Raw genomic sequence first — 21,210 nt, 5'->3', positions numbered from 1 at the left:
AAGAGAAAGCTAAAATAAGAGATGGGCTTCTCGCTTCATAAATTTTAAAGGTACGCTTTATCGTCGCTCTTTTGATGGAGTCTTCCTAAGCTGCCTTATAGAGGAAGAAGCTACCAAAGCTTTGGAAGAAGCACATTCAGGTGTTTGTGGTGCACATCAATCTGGGCCAAAGTTGCAATTTGAAATTAAAAGGATGGGGTACTATTGGCCTACAATGGTAACCAATTGCATGAATTATGCAAAAAAATGTCAAGAGAGTCAATTACATGCAAACTTAATTCATCAACCGCATGAACCACTTCACCCAACAGTAGCATCATGGCCTTTCAAAGCTTGGGGATTAGATGTTGTAGGACTATTTCCAAAAAGTTCAAGTGGCCACCTATACATTCTTGCTGCTACTGATTACTTCTCGAAATGGGCTGAAGTTACTTCATACAAAGAAATCAAGGAGACTGTAGTGAGCTTTATTAGAATGAACATCATTTATCGTTTTAGCGTGCCTCAATACATCGTAACTAATAATGAAAGGGAGTTCTACAATAAAGCCATGGACAAGTTATGTGAGCAATTCAAATTTAATCAATATAATTCGTCCATGTACAATGCACTAGCAAACGAGCTTGCAGAAACGTTCAAAAAGACTTTAGGAAAACTTCTTAAGAAGATAGTCAATCAGTTAAAAAAGGATTAGCATGAAAGATTGGGGGAAACATTATGTGCTTATCGAACTACATACAGAACATCAACTTAAGCAACTCCATATTTGCTTGTTTATGGTGTAGAAGTTGTTCTTCCTCTCAAACAACAAATTTCATCCTTAAGAATTGCCTTCAAGAAGGTCTCTCTAATGAAGACAATGCTCGGCTTTGCCTATAAGTGTCAAAAGCACTGGATGAAAAATGACTTGAAGCACAACCACATTTGGAGTGTTATCAAGCACAAATGTGCAAAGTTTTTAACAAGAAGGTGCAAATTCGCTCTTTTCAAGTTGGCAATCTGGTTCTAGCAGTAAGAAGACCAATAATCATGTCACGATGTGTGGGCAATAAGTTCCTCTCAAACTAGGACGGACTATATGTAGTTCAAGAAGGCTATTCAAATGGAGGATACAAGATACAAGATGGAGAGCAAATCGGGACAATCAACGGCAAGTTTTTGAAAAGATACTATGCCTAGAAGCTCGACAGCGCTCCTAGCCCGCACGAGCTAAAACTATGAACTGCTAATAAAAAAAACAAAAAAAAAATATTGCAGTTGAACTACATTATGACTTGATCCTTCCAAAAGAAAGTATGTAACTAGCTTAGTATTACACTAAGTTCAGTCATAAAAAATCTCAAAAAAAAAAAAAAAAAGGTTTAGTTGAACTACGTTATGACTTGATCCTTCCAAAAGAAGGTACGTAGGCAGCTTAGTATTTTACTAAAGTACAGGTGCTCAAAAATTCAAGATTGAGCAAGAAGCTTGAACGAAAATTGATGAAGTGTTCCTCTTGATGCTTGCAACTTTGAAGGTGCTCGAACGAACAAGATTCACATGATCATATAAAAGTACAAACTTCCATAGCTAATAAAAAATCAAAGCAACCAAGTAACTTCTTCCTGTAGATCACCTTCTATGTTTAGGATTTCAAAAGGCTTTTGCCAATTTGCATCTCATGATAATTTGTTGCCAATAACAACTGAAGAATTGAAATTTTTCTTTGAAGGGGCAGTTCTTTTTCCGTAGTCTTTTTTTTAGGAGGCTCAAAATATTTAGCATGATCGTGGAACAAAAAGTTCACCCAGTTGCGTACATTCAACTGGAAGTGGTTATCAACCTGTTTGATATTTTTCTAATATGCATAAAATCAGTATTTGCAGATTCGTGGTAAGAAGGGAGTTCCACCTCTGTAGACTCTAGTAAGATCTGCAGCTGAAGGGATCATCTCATCATATAATGAGCCATGGATTGGAAGCCAAAGAGAAATCGACTCTTCTCCAGCTGGGAGGAAAAGAGTATTTGTTGAAGCACTCCAATGTTCACAGAAAAGATGAATGACGTTGGGGGATCATAAGTGACGAGTGATGTGAACAAAGCATGATACACTTTGACTTTCAAAAGTAGTTGCTTATTACTTGCTAACACATCTTCAAGCCACTCCCAATAGCGTTTGACGAAGAAAAATTCACCAATAAATTTGAAAGTAGGATGCCAAAAAACTTCATTGTTATGGATGCGACTTCTCAAAAAATGGAGATTATTTGGTGGAGTTTGAAGCAAGTGAAGTGAAGATTGCAGCAAACGAAATTGGATGCGCTTAACTACTTCACGTGAAATTTAGAATTTACATGCACGTTCGATAGTTCAATCCATAAGGTGAGGAGGGTCTATTGAGATATTCATCAGCAGATCTTTGAAAAGTGAAGACCATTCCAGGATTTGAATCTTCTTCGTCATCGCTCAAAATTTTCATATATGGAATTTTATGTGAAGCAGAAAGATCAATTATGCCAACCATCTGATGAAGTCTCTAAAGCAACTGACTAGCTAAAAAAAAAAAAAAGAAAAAAGAAAGAAAAAGAATCAAAAGAAGACTTGTTAAAAAAAAATCAATTATGACAGGTCCATGGTGAAAATAATTCATATAAATTTAGAAAAGATCAAATCAGGTCAAATCATGTGATCAACATGTTCAAGCCAAATTAAATTCGATAGTTGTTGATCATCAATTAAATCATGCAAGGATGTAGGGTTACTATTCATGGTCATCAATTAAGAATTTTCAAAAGAAAAAGAAAAAAAAAAAAAAAAGAAAATTCAATTAAGCTTAAACGAAGTCAGTATCATGCACAAGTAATTCATTGGCCCAGATTAATTGCAAGCCATGGTTTGATGCAAAAGAAAAGAACGACATCATCAAGCTATGTAAAAGGAAAAAAAAAAAAAAAAAAAAAAAAAAAAACCAAAATGAGGGCCTGACTATGCAATTAATATTGATATATGAAGTCAATTTATGTTGGCTTATCATTATGTTAATAGGCTAAACCGTTGGATTATTGGTCATGTATGTTGAAGCATGTAAGCATCAAATTTATAGCATATTGAAATTCATGCTATAGAAAAAAGGGAGGCATGGGTTAAATTGAAAAGAAATTGTCTTCTTCAAATTTCTGAGATCCATTCAAACAAGTTAATAAACAAGTCTCAGTGGGAAATATATAAACACCAAAATTTTATTAAGTTAATTTAATTATTAACTTATTATTTAATTAGTCAATTAAATTATTGGTTAGTTAAATTAAATAATTTATTTCTAGAAACAACCAAAATATTTAAATGGTTATTAAAATAAAATTATTGGATAAATATTATTTACTGCATAAATAAATAATGTAGTAAAATCTAATAAAAATTGGCCAAGTGGACCAATTAAATTAAATCTTGCCGAATAATTCAGACGTCCACATAAGCTAAATGATGCAGAAGCAATCAAAGAAAGCTTGCCAAGTGGACCAATCAAATTACGTATTTGGCAAGAGAACTTCCTTAAATGTTTATATATAAGAGGTCTCTCTTTACATACAAGGACACACACATACGGAGAGAAAAACACCTTTAAATCTCTGTCAAACTCAAAACTACAAAAAGTATCTTCCAAGTCTAAAGAATCAAAATTGTTTCAACTTCAATTCAAGATCAAGTCTATTCGACTCTTGAATTGTGTCTAAAGTTCATTCTACATCAAATTTAACATCAAGTCTTATCGACCATTGAATAGTATTCAAGATTAAGTCTCTTCGACTCTTAAATTTTTCAAAGTTCGTTCTACACTAATTCAACTTTAAGTCTTTCCGACCGTTGAATCGTATTCAAGATTAAGTCGTTTCGACCCTTCAATCGTGTTGGCAACAACAAGAGAAGAATCAAAGGATAATCTTATTTATAATAGAATAGTTCACACTAGAAATTGTATCCACTTATTTATCATAAATAAAATTTGTATTTTTATATTTTGTTTCTTAATTTTCAGGAATAAATTTTATACTTATAGGTGCTTATAGATGAAAAGGTCATTGCAAATCATGTATTTGTTTTTATTTGAATGTTAACCGAAAACATCTATACATATTCGTATCATTCTAACTTCTTTCATATTATTACAGGTATAATTTGATACATGTATCGATTAGGAAAACTCAAGTTCGTAGGTATAAGCAATTATTAGTAGAAGGATATATTTTCAAGATTAAAAATTTCACAAGTAATTGTAAGTTATAATCAGTATCAACCAATTAAGTGCGGCTATAAAATTTTGTTTCTCCTCGTACTTCAAATTGATGAAAGATTGTGAAAATTGCAAAGCATGACTTTCAATTTACAGGGAAATTTTTTTTTTTTTTCTTGAATTTATCTCTTTTTATGTAATTGCATTGTATTTTGTTTTGGTTCAAATCATATGGATTTAGTTCAAATGGTTTCTTTTCATATTCAAATATTTAAATCTGGTAAAAGGATTTTCAATTTTTCTCTAAATTTAATTCAATTCCTATTAGTAAAAAAATACATACAATGAATTTATTTAAATTTTTTTATTTTAAGTTAAATTTGACTTAGAACAAAGGTTTAAATCTGGTAAAAGGATTTTCAATTCTTCTCTAAATTTAATTCAATTCCAACTAGTAAAAAATAAAGAAAAAAAGGCTCATTTTGCCCCCTCAACTTGTATCAAGAACTTAAATAACCCATAATTTGACATTTTATTGTCAATTTGCCCATATTTTTTTATTAGACGGGTGGGTGAGCACACGCAGTTAACAAAAAGTAAATACTGAGCTAAATATAGTTTTTAATTAGGAATGCTAACAGTGACAGCTATAAACCGAAAACCCCGAACTAAAACCCAAACTCCTAGTTGCTATCATATGCAGTGCGTTTGTGAAGAAAAAGCAAGATAGAGAGTAAGAAAATGAGTAGTTGTTCAAAGACTAAAAAGGTTAAAGCTGCTTAACAGGACGAAAACTTAGACACAATGATGAATTTTGTGTAAAAATCAACCACAATGAAGAAAAAGTTTCCCAGTTAACTGATGTCATACCTTGAAGGCGATAATCATGTTGTGGGTTGATTCTCAAAATATTCATAAATTGCAATCGACCACTCTGACATTTTTTTTTTCCAAATTGATTTGAATAAAATTGCAAATGACGGATGATTACATAAATTGCACTGAAAACCTTATCTTTGGAGTGGAAACTTTGCTGTATCTTTCCCATGCAAATGCCAGTTCAGTGACCCTTTGATAGCCAACTTCATTAAAGTTAATAACAAAATTCAATTCAATCAATTTATTTGATATATGTATTCCTGCACGTTGACCATGTAAAAAGATGAGTAAATTGACAATAACATGCCAAGTTCTGGAGATTTTTTAGCCAAAAGCTGATTTATAAGTTATTTGAATTTTTTGGTCTAAGTTCAAGGGCTAAAATGAGCCTTTTCCAAAAATAAATACAATGAATTTATTTAAATTTTCCTATTTTAAACTAAATTTGATTTGAAAACTAAAAGTCAAGAGTCATTTCATACTCGAATACAAATTACTCAAAATAATATAATATACAGTACTCTTACTATTTAATGAAAAAAATAATATAGAAAACCCCGTGTATCGAAAATGAAAAAGAAAACAATATCACTTACAAATTTGAAAATGAAAAGGAGAACTAAAAAATAGAACATTCCTTTATAAAATTGGAAAATCGTATTTCTTAGAAGATATAGGAAAGAAACAAACAAATTTAAACGCATTTTCCATAAAAACTCCATGTGAAAATGTTCTGAAGTCTACTATTTCTCCCACAAATGAAGAGGGCATAGTCCTTTGATTTCTCAACAAACAGCCTCAAAACAACCCCTTTTGTTTTCTCTTGCCTCTCTAACCTATTCACATGTAAAACCCTACTTCTTCACCAAAATGTATACCCATTCTAACATTTACAAACCCAAATTTGAGTTCCAAGCTGTCCAATGTCAAACTGTAAAAGTTTAGGTAAAACACGTAACTTATTCATTAAACTGTCACAATCATTTTGCTTCAGGACAAAGAAAACGAAAGGAGAGATTGTTTCCTCATGAGATAGTAACAAAATTGTTCAGCCAACTTATTTATCGAAAGACAGACAAGCCTGAGTATGACTCCAATCGACACCGCATCCCTCAACTGCCCAAAAATTGTAAAGCACTTCAAGGAAATGGTGGAATCGGAAATTATGAACATAAAAAAAAAGACCACCTTATTGCCCTTTCCTCGGCCATTAAAGAGGAGGGAAAAAATCATATTGTGTCTCCCTATGACCTATGACCTAAAGCCTTATAATGTATACCCTGCAAATGAGTCTAAGCAGATTTTGTGACCTTATGGATAGCGTTCGCCAAATATCCCACATTCCCCGTAGTAATGCCAGCCATACTGCATATGTTGTCAGCAAAATTAGCAAAACTCAAAGTTCACATGGACACATAAACATGCAGGTGTTTGTACAGAGACAGACCAAAATAATTTACATAGCATATTACCTGATTCGACCATTACGGGTCATATAAATATGAAATTCTTTTGTCAAACGATCAACTTGTTCGGGTGTCATACCACTATAGCAAAACATGCCGATCTATTGGCAAGACATAAAATGATTGGTAAGTTACAACAAAAGATACATGCATAATAAAAGGATTTATGATATATTATTGGCGGCCAAATACGTAAATATGCTCCTGAATTTGTATAAAAAACCCTATGACACCCCAAACTCTGCGAATAAGCGATTATGCATCTGAAGTTGTCAATTTCGTTATTTTTAAACACTTCGTGAAAATCACTTGCCTAAAAAGCGTGAAGCATAAAAAAAGGAAGGCTTATGTGGCATTTAACTATAAAAAATGTGGTAGATAACAAAATTAAGGTGGACATTTTCGTACTTTCCACGCTCTCCTTCTCCAAACTACCCACTACCATTTCTTCAGCGTGTTCTCTCTCTTTCTCTGCAAACTAAATTATTTCCTTTCCCAATATTCCCTTCATCAAATCTTTCAAATTATTCACATGGGCTTGCCTTTAATTTCAAATTAATAAATGAATGCAAATAAAATGCTAGCTGGTTTATTATCCATATAATCTTGATATGAAAAATGATGTAAGACTGAGAAATTTATCTAAATCTGCAAGTTCCCACTTAAAAAATAAATTGTAAAATCAAAAGCTACAAAACTATACCTTGATTGCAGAACACTATTTTATATACTTTCTGAAAGAACAAAAAAGAAAAAATCATAGGAGGAAAGAAGCCTCTTCTAATTACAGTTACACAAAAAGAAAAAACTACATCAAGAGAGGAGATTAAAACCGAGAATGCTAACTTCAATCTGGGCACGAAATTTCTTTCATTTTCAAAGAAACTGGTAATAGATTCTTCTATTAAAACCGAACATTTGAAACACGAAACAATGGAGGAACTGGCCAGAGGAATGGCCGGAAAGTCACTCAAACTAGAAAAGATGAAGTTCGCTAGAGAGACAGAGGAACAAGAGAGAGAAGGGGACGAAGGAAGAGGAAAAGAAAAACGGCGTCGAGTGAATACACGCTTTTTAGTTGTTTTAGGATTGTTCTGTAGAGCGTATATAGTTATCAATTTTTACAATTTCACATGCATAATCGGTCATTCGCAAACTTTAGGATACCATAAGGTTTTTTTATAAAAGTTCAAGAGCATATTTATGTCTTCGGCCTATAATTGGCAAATGAAAAATTTAGCAACCTAGTATACCTGATTGGTGATGTGCTTCCATGACAAAGGTGACCCCAACTTTTCAAGGTTTTCTCGTAGAGCCATTCGCATGCCAATGATACGATCAGCCATTGTCTAATGAGAATAACAAGGAAATGGTCAGGTTCCATTGATAAGGAAAACAATTTAAAAAAATGACAATTTGGGTGATCTATGAAGGGTAGGGCAAGTTGATTCTCTTTCAAGTATGTTCATACATAGTAGGAAAAGAATATGATCTTATTTTTTTAAACAGTTATGCATAAAAGAAACTGAAACCAGCTATGCTGTGGAATACATTGACGGTAACTATGTACCTTCACTTCCTTAAGCCATAATTTCTTCAAGTCTGGATCTCCTAAGATGGTTGAAACTATAAGTGCACCATGAACAGGTGGATTGCTATACATGGGTCTTGCTAGTTGCTGTAGCTGACTTTTTACAGCCACAGCTTGTTTTTCATCTTCACAAACCACACTGTAACAGATATGAAACAATGTTAGAAGTTATGAACATCCTTCTTGCATCATTAAATTTTATTACCTTATCTTCATGCCACTCCTGGCCATACCATTATTTGACAAAGTGATGAACAAATCTAAATGCAAAAAACCTATCTGGTCGACATTTTTACAGATCCCTTAATTTTCTGACAAATCCATGTATCTGAAAGTGCCCAAAATACCATATATAGACTTGCAAGCAGATATAGTTCACTACTTTTTACATCTCCCTCATACGAAATTTTAAAATAACTATGAAGAAATCAAATCATCAACAATCTGGATTCCTGACAAAACTGGCACGAATATCTCATATATAATACTGGTAATGGGGTTTCCTGCACAAGTCTTATGGCTACTGCCTGGTGATGCTTTTTCTATAGCTTGTTTTGTTCTTGCAGTCAACAATGCACAATAATCAAATGCCTATTTTCAGAAGTTTCAATTCATTAGATGCTTAAGGATGTACTGGCTTCAAGATTTTTTTTTATTATTATTATGGAAAAAATTGAAAATTGAAAATTTCAGGTTCTCTATTACCATTAGTGATTGTCCTACTCTCACAGATATGGCGCTTGTAATTATTTTGAACACTTGATGCCTCTTCTTTTATTGGTTAGAAACCAAGCAACTAACAGTATGAAACCGTCTTTTAAAAGACAAACATCATCTTGCATTAACATGAAATAAGTGTTTGACGTGGAAACCGAAAATTTGATCAACAGCAATAGGTGTGCACTTCCTTAAAAACACAGAAAGCTAACAAGCAAAAGCTTATTTTTCCCTTCTGAATCCTATATAAAGTATATAAAATGGCACCGAAAACTGGATTTCTTGTTAGTTTCGAAGTTTGAATATCTCATGGTATTTCAGGGAATCTAGGAACACATTATTCATAATTTAGCCACCAGCATATCATTTTTATAGGTGATGTACATTTGTCATATTAGTCATAGTAAAAGATCCTCTATTAAAAGGAACTACTCATGATAATTTTGAAAGAAGTTGGTGGTGTAAGTAGTTCTTATGCAATCATCTTGTATTCTGTTAATATGTAGTGTGTTTAATTTTCTTTATTGGTGATTTTACGAATTTTCATGGGATTGCTACCGAAGAAAGAGGATAAGGAAAAGATAAACAGGCATACAATGATGATAAACAAAATTTGTGCATGATGTATATCCAGAAATTAAAAACAATACCTTAGGCATCCTACTCTCTGGCCATAGAGCCCCATATTTTTTGCATATGATTGGGCAATACCAATATGATGACCATCATCAAGAAAAATCCTGATAGACTTTGCATCTCTCTCTGGATCACCACTAGCAAAGCCTTGATATGCCATATCAAAGAAGGCAAAATGATTTTTAACCTGAAAATGACATCATGTGAAACATAATGATGAGAGGTGGGACATGCATTAGAAATGACATCATCTAACCGGCGACTATCACAATCTATCATTGTTTATGCTTTTTTTCTCATATTTAACAATAAAATTTTAGAATGCGAATCTCCATAATTATAAATATTTTAAATGTTCAAGTTAAAATTTTGAAATCTTTAACTAATTTTCAATATTACAACTAAACAACAGGAAATGAGTTATTTGGAAAATATTTTTTAAGGACAACATTTTGCTTGTAGAATATTTTCCAAAGATAAATTATTTTTTAGGAACAAGCCAAACCTAAATAATTTCCTTATGAATTGTTTATTACAGAAGCACTAGAAAGTAAACATTAAAAGATGAGATCCTGAAATTTTAAGTTGTGTACATATAAAACAAATAAAATAAGAATAACTTTTCAAAATTGCCTAAGAAAACAAGTCAAAGCAACCATTCTCGCTTTCAGCAATTTGAGTAAAACTAAAGAGAGCAACAAGGGGTTCATCCTGTCTCTTGATTATTGTAATATGAGTTTTTTAAAGAGAGAAACCGTAAACTGTTAAAGATTGTTGCGCTGTTGATGAACCTAATGGAAAGCTTTAAGGTTCAGAATAAGGGATAAGTCTAGTCAACAGCTTTACGCGCCCTACGGCCCTAGTAACTCAAATGGAAGGGTTCAAGTGTCCTGGTAAGCATGGGACTTAGGAGTCATATATAACTCTCTTTAAGTTATAGTACAGGGTTAGACACTGAAGTCAATATACACTTAATACTTGCCTACGAAAAACGTCTACCAGTGGAGAGAAAAACTCAAGGTAGGTCTTCAGAGAGTGGATGTAGTAAAGGTTACCAAACACAATTGTGCTCCTCATCCCCTATCTCTTTACTTCGTGCTTCAACCTATAGACTGCACTACATAACTTAACTATTTATGGAATCAATTTAATGCTGGAATGACTTAAATTTTATTGTTTTTCACTTAAACAAGGTTGCTTGATTGAAATTTGACTACTGAGCATAATAGTCTAATTTATTTAGTTTCGTACAATCTTTGTACATATTCTGCATGAGTTATGGTTGTGGCATTACTTCCACCTTAATCAATTAATTTTGTCTTTTAACTATGAGATATGATTGTTTAATGTTTGGTCACTGATAAAAATTCTTCATTTATATGGATTGATTAACTTATGCTAGTTTTTGAGAATTAACTTCATATACTCTGTTTTTGAGTTGTTCTATTCCATTCAAAACTATTTCTCTGAGCTGAGCAACACTGACAATTTTTGAGCTAATTTGTGTTCAGACTTGCAGAAATACAAAAAACACCCAATTCACCACTCTCTTGGGTGCACATAATAAGGCCAACAACTTTGAGTTGTTTTTATTAGGAATATGACCTTCCCCAATACAGAGTCTGATAATTAATTTTGGATTTCATTGCCAATGGATGGACTTGCCAACTTCCAGTATTGTTGCTGGAAGAGGTGCATTAGTCAGTAGTTAAGGCATAACCATCTTTCATTGAAAGGGAATTGCAAGGCTTAGAATGTTTACTTTTCATAACAATCAGACTTTATTTCTATTAGCTATTCAAAGTTTACTACAATTGACCAATTGAACATTCACACTTTATTTCTTACTAGTTCAATGTTTTGATCGTGTTGTGTGATTCGATCTCTTTATTTATTTGGATTCTGATTGTATCTATATTAACATACTAGGACTGTTCAAATCTGGTTGCATTCTCTTTTCTCTCTGGTATATCCAACCCTAGCTTTTGTTTGGGCTGCCGTTGTTAATCAACAGTAGCCCCTTACTTTTCTTTTTTCTTCTCGCTCCTAATCTTTTATTCGTTTTTAATAAACTCAGATCTATTTTCTTTTAATAGATCTGTTTTTTCTTTCTTTTTTTGTTATTGTTGCTTTATCTCCATAATTGGAATTCTTTTATCCCTTCTTCCGTGAGGGTTTAGTTTCTTCTTTGTGAAGGTATGTGCTTAAGAAGTATGATATTTGATTTTATTTGGTTGGAAGATTTAGATTTTGTTTTACAGATGTGTATCTTTGATAAATGGAGTCTGATAGTGAGGTCTGTTCCTCCATTGATGCTATTAACGCATAGTGGCTAAAACCCATCCGTGTACGTCATACGCAATAAGTTTTTGGAAAAGCAATCTAAGCATAGAAGATCCAAAGAAGTTATTTTGTCGTCCAAATCAATTGAAGGATCAGTTGCTACAATGAAGATTTATATCGGTCAAGGTAATCTTCAAACGGAAAAATCCAATATTGTTTCTCTTAGTTTTAGTTTTATTATTCAAAAGAATATAGATAATTCTTTTGTTGTTGAAGGATCAGCGAACTTTCTATTAATTATGATAATAAGTTCTATATCTGGTCTCATTGAGTATTTGTAATACTTGATTTCATTATTAATGAATTATATTTCTCAAATCTGGTTGCATTAGCACCCAATTTTGAATAGCTTTATTTTATTTATCTTTGTGAACATATGCACAAACTTAAAAATTTTTCATTTTGATACAAATGGAAGTTGATTCAAAACCGGACAACCCATTTTGAACAGCCTTACTACATAAGACAAATGGAGCTGGTTTTGCCAACTCAAAAGTAGCATACTTGGCTTTTAATGTGGCTAACATCTTTTACACCTTTCTATGATTCATTCATGCCATCAGTATAGTTTGTATGACTCGAGATGTCAAAATCCAAAATTACTACACTTGCACCTGTTCCTAGAATTTTAAGAGGCTCAACGATCATTCTGCAGACAAAATCTACAAGGTATGCTAAACAGCAGCAAATTGTCGGCTCAAGGGTCAAAATTTAATTTCGGGATTTTGATGATTAAAACAAAACAAATAAATTTAAATTATGTTATTTGTGCTAATATTATTTTATGCAGAATTTCTTATGGAAAGAAAACGTACAAGGCAAGTCCTACATTGTGTGAAGATATCCGAAAACCTTAGTGCTTAGGTTTTTATTTAGGATACACTGTAGGATAGAGAGAAAATTCATCTATAAGCACATAAATTAATTTTTCTCTCATCAAAAATATTTTTCGAAAATATGCTTTAAAAATCAAAATGATTTAATTTCCTAAAACTAAAGAGATTACGTCTCTAATGTTTTTGATAATAAATCATACACTTTACTTTTCGAAAATATCTTTTGAAGATCTAAAGAATTTCACCTTATACTCTTACCTAAAACGAATGTAGATTGTATCTTTTCGTTTTTAGTAAGTAGTATCTTATTCGAAAAATATTTTCCAAATAATACTGCCGAAAATCTTTTTGTTTAAAGGAAAGTAAAATCGTATTTTATTCTCTTACCAAAAGAATAAGATAAACTTTTGGTAACTAAGATTTTCGTATCTTCTAAATAAATAAGGAAAGAAGATATTCTGATTTCAAAATGAAATATTCTCTTTCCAAAAATGAGAGTTTCATAGCTCTCTATATAAAGGAATTCTTCACTCTTTGAACGTGAGGAAGTAAGAGTTTTCGTTTTAAGAGATTCTCTCATTGATCACATCTTTATCTCTCAAAACTTACTCTCTACCCCACATTTTTCTTTTCATCTTTGCACTTCACGTTTTTATCTTTAAGGAGAAAAGAATTTTTATAACTACTTTTGAAAAACAGTTCTGTGTTCTAAACGATTTTCTAATCTGATAAACTGTTTTTCCTGCGCTTATATATGCATTTCTTTCTGTCTATTTAGATTCTGTAATCTATAGTAGACAGGTTTTTATTTGATAAATATTTGTGTAATAGCTTAGGTGAGAAGCTATTGTGAAAGAGGTTATTAAGCGACCTTCTCCTTGTGTGAGATTCTAATGTCTTGAATTGAGTTTCTGTACACTGCCAAAAACAGAAAGGGTTGAGGTTTACTAGAACCTTTGGAAAATCTAGTGGGATAAAGGGTAGATCTATGTGTTGATCTATTGCCCTGTACTGTTGGTTTATCTCTTACCCTTGAAAAGAGATAACATAGTTGAGGATCTCGAGATGAGTCTTGGGAAGTGGATGTAAGCGAGTTAGTGCCGAACCACTATAAATCACTGTATTGATCTTTTCTAATTTCTGAAGTTTTGCTTGATACTGCTTTACTTACACTTCTGTTTATATTTTAGAAATGCTAAAGTTGTAAATGTTTTGATGTTCTAAAACTGGAATAAGTCTTATCTTCTCTGAATATTAGAACTCTGGAATTCTGATAAGTGAATATACCAAGTTTTAAACAGTTATTCTATTTACAGTATATTTCACTACTTGGGTTTCTAATATGTTTTCTAAACCTGGTTAAGGCTCTGTGAAGCAGTTCTAATTTCAATAACTGTCTCTCACAGTCTTATATGATTTTCTAAACTTTATGAGGAAGTTCTAAATACAATAGCTTTGCGTCATAAAAAAATTCTTATATTGAATAAGACATTGTGAAGCAGTTCTAATTAATAGCTGCACTTTGCATAGTCTTTCTATTCTTTATAAATAGAACACTGCGAGGAAATTCTAATTCATATTCTATTCTCACAAGTTCTTTGTTTTTCCGCTGCACTTAAAATTCTATATTTTGTTTTAAAATTCTAAAATTTATATCTGTTTTTAGAAAACTCAATTCACCCCCCTCTTGGGTTATGCCATACATATACGGGACCCACACAAATAAGAGATAGGCTCCTAAAGGAAAAAATTGTAAAGGTTGACGACACTAAATGTTAAATAATATTATATTATTTTTCCAAATAAATCTTTTATTGTCCTAAATGATAATGATGCCTTTCTAAAGTAAGAAATCTCACAACAAAATACAGTTTATCAAAACTATAATTACATGAAAGCAATTTCCACAAATTTTTTTCTTGATGCCCATATCATGAAGTAGTTAATATACACAACAAAAACACCAAGGCAAGAAAGTGTTTACCTTAAACAAGTGAGATATTTCTCTCCATTGTTCCTCCGACGGATCAACACCGGTAGGATTATGAGCACATGCATGAAGTAGAAAGAATGAGCCATTGGGAGCATTCTGCAGTAAGACATCTATATTCAAAACATAGGGAAAAAAAAACAGAATGGGAAACAGAAAAAAAGAGAAGAGTTTAAACCTTCAAGTAGAAACAATAGAGACTAAGGAAATTTAAACACTTAAACAATATAATCCTATCAGAAGATAAAGTTCCATTTGGGATTGAATATGAAGGCTACTTTTAAAAATTGCATTTTTAACTTTTTTTTTTTTAATTTTTTAAAGAACTTTTCTTCATTGATTTTGCAAATCATGGATTAGAAAACAGAAAAACTAGCTTTTTCTAACTTTGGTTGACCACTCTAGATACTGCAAGAGCAGTTTCTCAAAAAGCAGCCTAAATGCAATGCCAAACAGACATTAGAGTGTAGCTTAATACCTTAATGTCATCCATCAATGCTGCAAAATTTAAGCCCCTGGACTCTGGATGATAGTAATGATAGGTCTTTTGAGGGACCTGGGCATCTCTCCAGATATTATGGTGACTGTTAAAATCTAATATTAGAAACTCATGTAAATGAGAGAAGCAATTTCCAATACTATGACCATTTCTATTCCAACATCATGATGGATAGTAATAAGAATAACTATAATAGAACAATTATCATAGAACTTAAAAGGATTATCAACCAAGCAATACTCACTTAGCCCATGTTGGGACTGGTATATAGATTTGAGAATCAGGACGAAAACGCTTCTGAAAATCTGCAAAAAGTCGGCATGCACCAGTACCAGAAAGGGACTGCACTGCTGCTATCCTTTTATCTTTAATGTACCCAGAATTCTCTCCATAGGCGAGCTTCAATGTTTCTTCCACCATCTTCATACTTCCTCCCATTGGAAGATACTCCCTGCCCGGGAACACAAAATAATTCATCATTCAAACAATGCATCAGAAAATTGCAAACCATAAATCAATTGAACACATTACTATTATAACATGAAATCAAATGCGTATACCCAAAACAAAAAACAAGTGCTCAGGCACCCCCCAAAAGTCGTAAAGGAAAATGCAGCTCCAATAGAATCCAAAATGAGTTCCAGGGCAGGTGCTCTCTAGAGATTTCGTGAAACTTCACCGTAACATAAGTTTGATAATTACATGTTGATTTGTGTTGCGACAGGTGCAAATTACACATATACATCACCTCTTCCTAGGAGCTTTTATTCAAAGAGGCATTTCGCTCAACAGTTATTATGGTGTTTTTGGAATACAGCTTCAAGGTGACGGGCTCAAGAATCATGATCTAGAAAGCAGTCAACTCATGAAAAATGTTCAGGGTAGAAGCAATTCCCCCTTCAGTTTGATTGAATAGTCAATAGTTTATAACTGTAAATTTTCACTGACTTGTATAGTGACTTTAAAGTAACACAAGTTTATCATTTTCAGTAATAACTTTGATATTTTCAACACTTCAAACTAATACACAAGATTATAATTAATCAGTAGTTCATGCCAGATTAATCCCAATTTCATTTAGCTTATTAATTTTAGCAAGGCCAATTAAGTAAATTCTCCAAGAAAAAACGACAACAATTAAGTAAATACACCAAGAAACAACGACAACAATTAAGTAAATACCCCAAGCTAGTTGGGGTCAGCTGCATGGATCTGTTTCTTCCATTCAACTCAGTTTTCCAGTACTTCTTTACATAGACCTAGCTACAGACACCCTATTTTTACACCCAAATTCCAATTGCAGTCTCCCCCTAAAAATCACACAATTCTCTCATCCTATGTCACAATGCCTTACTATGCTAGTGGTATAATGATTTTCACATGGTTCATTTAGTCTTAGTCTGACATTGCAAGTCCAACTGACTAGACATCCAATTCATTCTTAGCATGACATAGCAAGTTTGAATGACTAGACATCTGTTAGAATATTGTAACTAGGGTTGAGATTGTGTGATTATTCTGCTGATATTATGCTGTAATTAATGCTGGCATAAGGCTGTAATTGGGGATTCATTTCCCCATATAGAATCAGTTTTGTACTATTAACCCTAGCAAGTTTGAGGGAATAATCAAGCTTTGTTCTTCTTCTAATTCTTCTTCTCCTCACAAAATCCATTTTCATCACTTCAAATCATCCCCTTGCCATGGCCTTTGGACAAAACAAAATTGCTTAGAAAATAATTTCTCTGAAAAGTATTTTCTAAGCAAAATTGCTTAGAAAATATTTTCCAAAGAACTTAATTTCTATCATTTGATTGTAACATTGAAAATTTGTTAAATGGTATTAACTTTTTTTTTTTTTTAATTTATAGAATAGACTATACAAATATTTAGACGTCTAGAAATTGCATATTTTATTTAATTTATTGTTTGATTAAATATGAGATAAAAGACATAAAAATTGTATTTTATAGTGTATGATGCCACCCGTGATAGTTGTCAGTGAACATCGATGATATCAATGGTGATTGCCAATAATAGGTGGATTAATCACATGTTTCTTTTTATTATTATTATTATACTGAGTTTGCCAGCACTTGGAAAATAACTCTTTTTTAAAATGAGGAAGTCATTTTTCTTAACAATGACAGTTGTTTTTTTCACAAGAAAATATTTTCTATTGAATTATTTTATGAAAAAAAAAATTTCTAGAATACAATTTTCTCATTTTTTTGGCATTTGATATTCCGTGCTGTGATGGACTACCAGCAATCTGAATAGAACGAAGTGGGCCTCATTAAAAATGAGGATATCTAGAGTGATTAGATCACTTGGTAAAACTCAAAAATTTCTCTCTCCGTTAAAATATGAAAAACACACTGGAAACAAGAAATTGATTAAAATCAAATGGACTTTTCATACATAAACGTCAAAATATTCCTGCCAAGACAAAAAGAAACGAGAGACCTTGTGCTAAAAAGACAAAAAAAAAAAAAAAATGAAACTCCGTGCTCTCTATCAACTTGTGAAATCAGCTTCAGCAGCCATTGCATTTACTGCTGAAAAGTAGCAAACACAATGGAAGTGATTTCACCACCTCAAAATGATTGGCATTAGCCTAATTCTGCTATTCAGATTCTTAAATAATTCTTTTTTTTTTTCCCTTTCTATTTAATAGAAGAGGAGATTATGTAGGGTTGGATTATTTTGACCGTTTATACAGAGTTGTTTTAAATAATTTCTTACGACTTATGTATTCCACTTCTCAAAATAAGCTTTTAATTTTTACCAATCACCTAATTACACTAAATATCCTCGCTTCTAATGAGTTTAAGGGCAAATCCTTGATGACTTGCTTCAATTAAGACAAGTTATATTACCCCTCTCTCTCTCTCTCTCTCTCTCTCTCTCTCTCTCTCTCTCTCTCTCTCTATATATATATATATATATATATATATATAATTATATTTTTAAAGTAAATGATTCAACCAAATTTGCATCAATTTTTATTCAATCATTTTTAAATTATATGATTGAAACTTATAGATTTTTTCTCTAAAATCAATATGGCTAATTTTTTAAGCAAAAGTGACCAGACCCCCGAGAATTTTTCTTCCATTTTTTTCTTAAATATTATTTTTTAAAAAAAAAATTATTTCCTTAAAAAAATCGAGAAAGTTTTTTTTATTCAAATAAATTGGGCTTAATTAGACAATTTAAAGAAGTATCAAGACCAATATTGAGCGATAATTCGAAAATTCGTAACTGTGTTTACTGTTTGGTGCCAATCTTAAGGTTCAGAATTTTTTGTTTTAAATAGCACTTTAGCTTAATAATTCCAAAGATAGATAAAGATAGAACTTTATCAAATAATTTCTTTTTTTTTTTTTTCCTTCTCTTTTGAAAAATGAAACAATAATAATTATGAAATGAATTTAGAAGAAATGACTCACATGTTTAAGTGGCCAGCAATCCTCCGCTCCGCTTCTCTAACGCATTCCAGAACTACTGGTTTCCCGTTGTCGTCCCTGTAAGCACCCTTAAGAAATAATAACAGCCAAAAGAAGATCATAATCAAGCAACAGAGGATTCAGAACAGTTCAAGCGAAAATAAATAAAAAGAACTCAAGTCAAAGAAAGGAAACCGACAACTCCAACGTTGACTTTGTCGGGACTGGGATCGGCAAGGAAAGCTTCGGTTACGCCCAGAATCGGGTCTTTAGCGGCGGGCTCAACGCTTCGCCACCACGAAGACATTGATCTCGCTCCGATCAGCCGCTTCTGCATTAGCCGGCAGGTGATCGCGTTTTGAAACGCCATTCGGTTCTTTTCCTTTTCAAATTAGTAGAAACTGCGTGTATCTCGCAGGACAGTTGGGGCAAGGCAAATGATTTTATTAGAGTATAAATAAATAAATATTAGTAAGACGGAAGCATCGAATCTGTTTTATGGTTGTGGAGATGGGACCGCTTCAAGAAATGCAATTTGGAGATTGACGCAGCAGAAACCTTGAAATGCGTGAACTGTTGCTGTCATCCCCTGTTGATGCAAATCTGACGTGCGTTTGCTTTTGTCCATCTCCTTCTGTATTTACAATTACAATTTTATCCCAACATTTGTGTTTTTTTTTTCCTTTTTTTTTTTTTTAATTGTGATGTGATTTAAATATTATCATCCGAATTATTACCAACATTTTGCATAGAAACCACCCAACAACTATTTGCTTATCCTTAAATAGTTTTAGAAAGAAAGTTGTTACGAACCAATAAATGTAAATAAATGTTAATGGTAAAAGACTATATATTCTAAAAAAAAAAGAAAAAAAAAGACTTTTATATCCTGCGTTAGACAATCAATAAAGAACGTAAATTCTAGCCCCGATCTAGGTAACATATGGTTTGGTGTAGGTAATGAGGAAAATTGTAATTCCCGAAAAATAAAGATTGTGGACTTGTTTGGTCGGCATGAAGTGCCAAATTTCCGGGAAGTTAAAAACTCCACTTACCTAGTCGTACGTGAAGTAACTTTCCCTCCTCATCCCAATTAAGTGCAACTTCTTGACCTGGAAAATTCATCGTCCTCCATTTTACTCTTTTTTTTCCTTTGAGAATTGCAACTGTCACTTTTTTTCCTTTCCTTTTTCCTTTTCCTTTTCCTTTTCCTTTTTTGCAATCTTTGTTTTATGTCTTTGAGAGACATAAAACATGTATTTGTTTCTTATGCTACGAAGCTTAAGCTCAAACGGCCTACTACTACTCCTAGAACGAGGGGATTCTTAAAACAGCACTAGGCAGGGTCACTCTTTCACCAGAGAAAGCTCTAAAACCAACACTAGTGATTAGATAGCGCGCTTCCTCTAGCTAATTTAGAACCTTCCCATATTGATAACTTCAAAGAATGGAACAAAAATTCTCGTAGATAAGAGAGAACTTTTCTCGTTATTTATGGAGGGGCCGCGGAAGAATTGGGTTTGACTCCCATAGCCCCTATGTGGCGAAAAAGACCGATTCAATGAGAGATGCCTCCTTACCCTGGTAAATCGAACCCTCTTTGATCGGAAAAATTCTGGCAACAGACTAATCTCGCTAAGTCCGCTGCTTCACCTCTTGGGACAGCTGCTGAACCCCGTACGTACGTACCTGTCAACTAAGCTCTTCTTCGTCCTTCCCCTGAAGCCGGAGGTCAAGAATCCGTCTATTCAACAACATCCCTCTTGGGCACTTCTTTTTCATATTAAATGAAATGAAATAAGGAATCTCCGCCAAAGCAGTTGTTCTCAATCCCTTTATTCCAAGATCGTATATAATCGAGCGGCTCGCGCATCTGTTCTTTCCCTTAACAGGAGGGGCAGCACTCACAGGTTAGGGGCCTAAAATCCTTCTTCCCTATGTTACGATCCGTTTCCATGGGCCAGACCAGTACTAGGATCCAGGTAAGCATAAAGTCACTAAGATCCACAGTAAGCCTAAGAATTACAAAGCCCAAATACGAAGTCCAATTAAGAATTTCACCTGTTCATATATCAATACCATTTTAAAGGCCCATATATTTTATAATCATACATCTTATGAAGCCCAACTCCATATTCCATAATAAAATATACAAGTGCCATGATCCATATAAATTCAAGGGTAACAGTATAATAAATACTAATATTGTATCCGGCCCGTAGCATGTAAATATAATCAATAATCATAATCGGGCCCATCCATGGCACCAACAAACCACATTGTCATAATATATGAACTTGTTCATTCATAAGCACCATGAAAGATTTTAAATTTATACAAAAATATTTGAGTAGATAATTCTCCCATCCATACTTGACTAACACTAAAATAACTGCGAGAGTTGGATTATTTATATTGTAACGCCCCAAAAATTTTCGAATCTTATATGGTATTATTTTATCGAGTCATGAATAGTGCTACAGAGAGAAGCATAATATTTTATTTAGATCCGAGGTAAATATTGAGTATAATTAACTATGGATAGATAGTGATTTATCGGTCTATGAATAGTACCACTGGTCTGTGAATAGTAC

At 32.8% G+C, this 21,210-nt stretch overlaps 1 protein-coding gene across 2 annotated transcripts; it reads right to left on the bottom strand.

Annotated features, from left to right (window-relative positions):
• Window positions 1–5,200: 5,200 nt before the first annotated feature.
• Window positions 5,201–19,125, bottom strand: ASP1 (aspartate aminotransferase 1). 2 transcript variants are annotated; one of them, XM_037636155.2, is made up of 10 exons: window positions 18,816–19,125; window positions 18,620–18,705; window positions 15,412–15,618; window positions 15,147–15,252; window positions 14,663–14,767; window positions 9,514–9,686; window positions 8,126–8,285; window positions 7,809–7,904; window positions 6,562–6,656; window positions 5,201–5,349 (listed from the first exon to the last, which is right to left on the bottom strand). In XM_037636155.2, the coding sequence occupies exons 1-10, from the start codon at window positions 18,984–18,986 to the stop codon at window positions 5,331–5,333; spliced, it is 1,218 nt and encodes a 405-aa protein (XP_037492083.1). In that variant the 5' UTR covers window positions 18,987–19,125; the 3' UTR covers window positions 5,201–5,330. The 2 variants fall into 2 exon arrangements, with proteins under 2 accessions (XP_037492083.1, XP_012088182.1); XM_012232792.4 differs by lacking the exon at window positions 5,201–5,349 and adding an exon at window positions 6,016–6,454.
• Between the last annotated feature and the right edge of the window lie 2,085 nt (window positions 19,126–21,210).

Source organism: Jatropha curcas, chromosome 4 (assembly GCF_041381405.1).
Source record: "Jatropha curcas cultivar XTBG-Jc1 chromosome 4, XTBG_Jcur_1.0, whole genome shotgun sequence".
Classification (NCBI taxonomy): Eukaryota; Viridiplantae; Streptophyta; class Magnoliopsida; order Malpighiales; family Euphorbiaceae; genus Jatropha; species Jatropha curcas.
This window is presented reverse-complemented; position numbering and strand designations above follow the sequence as displayed.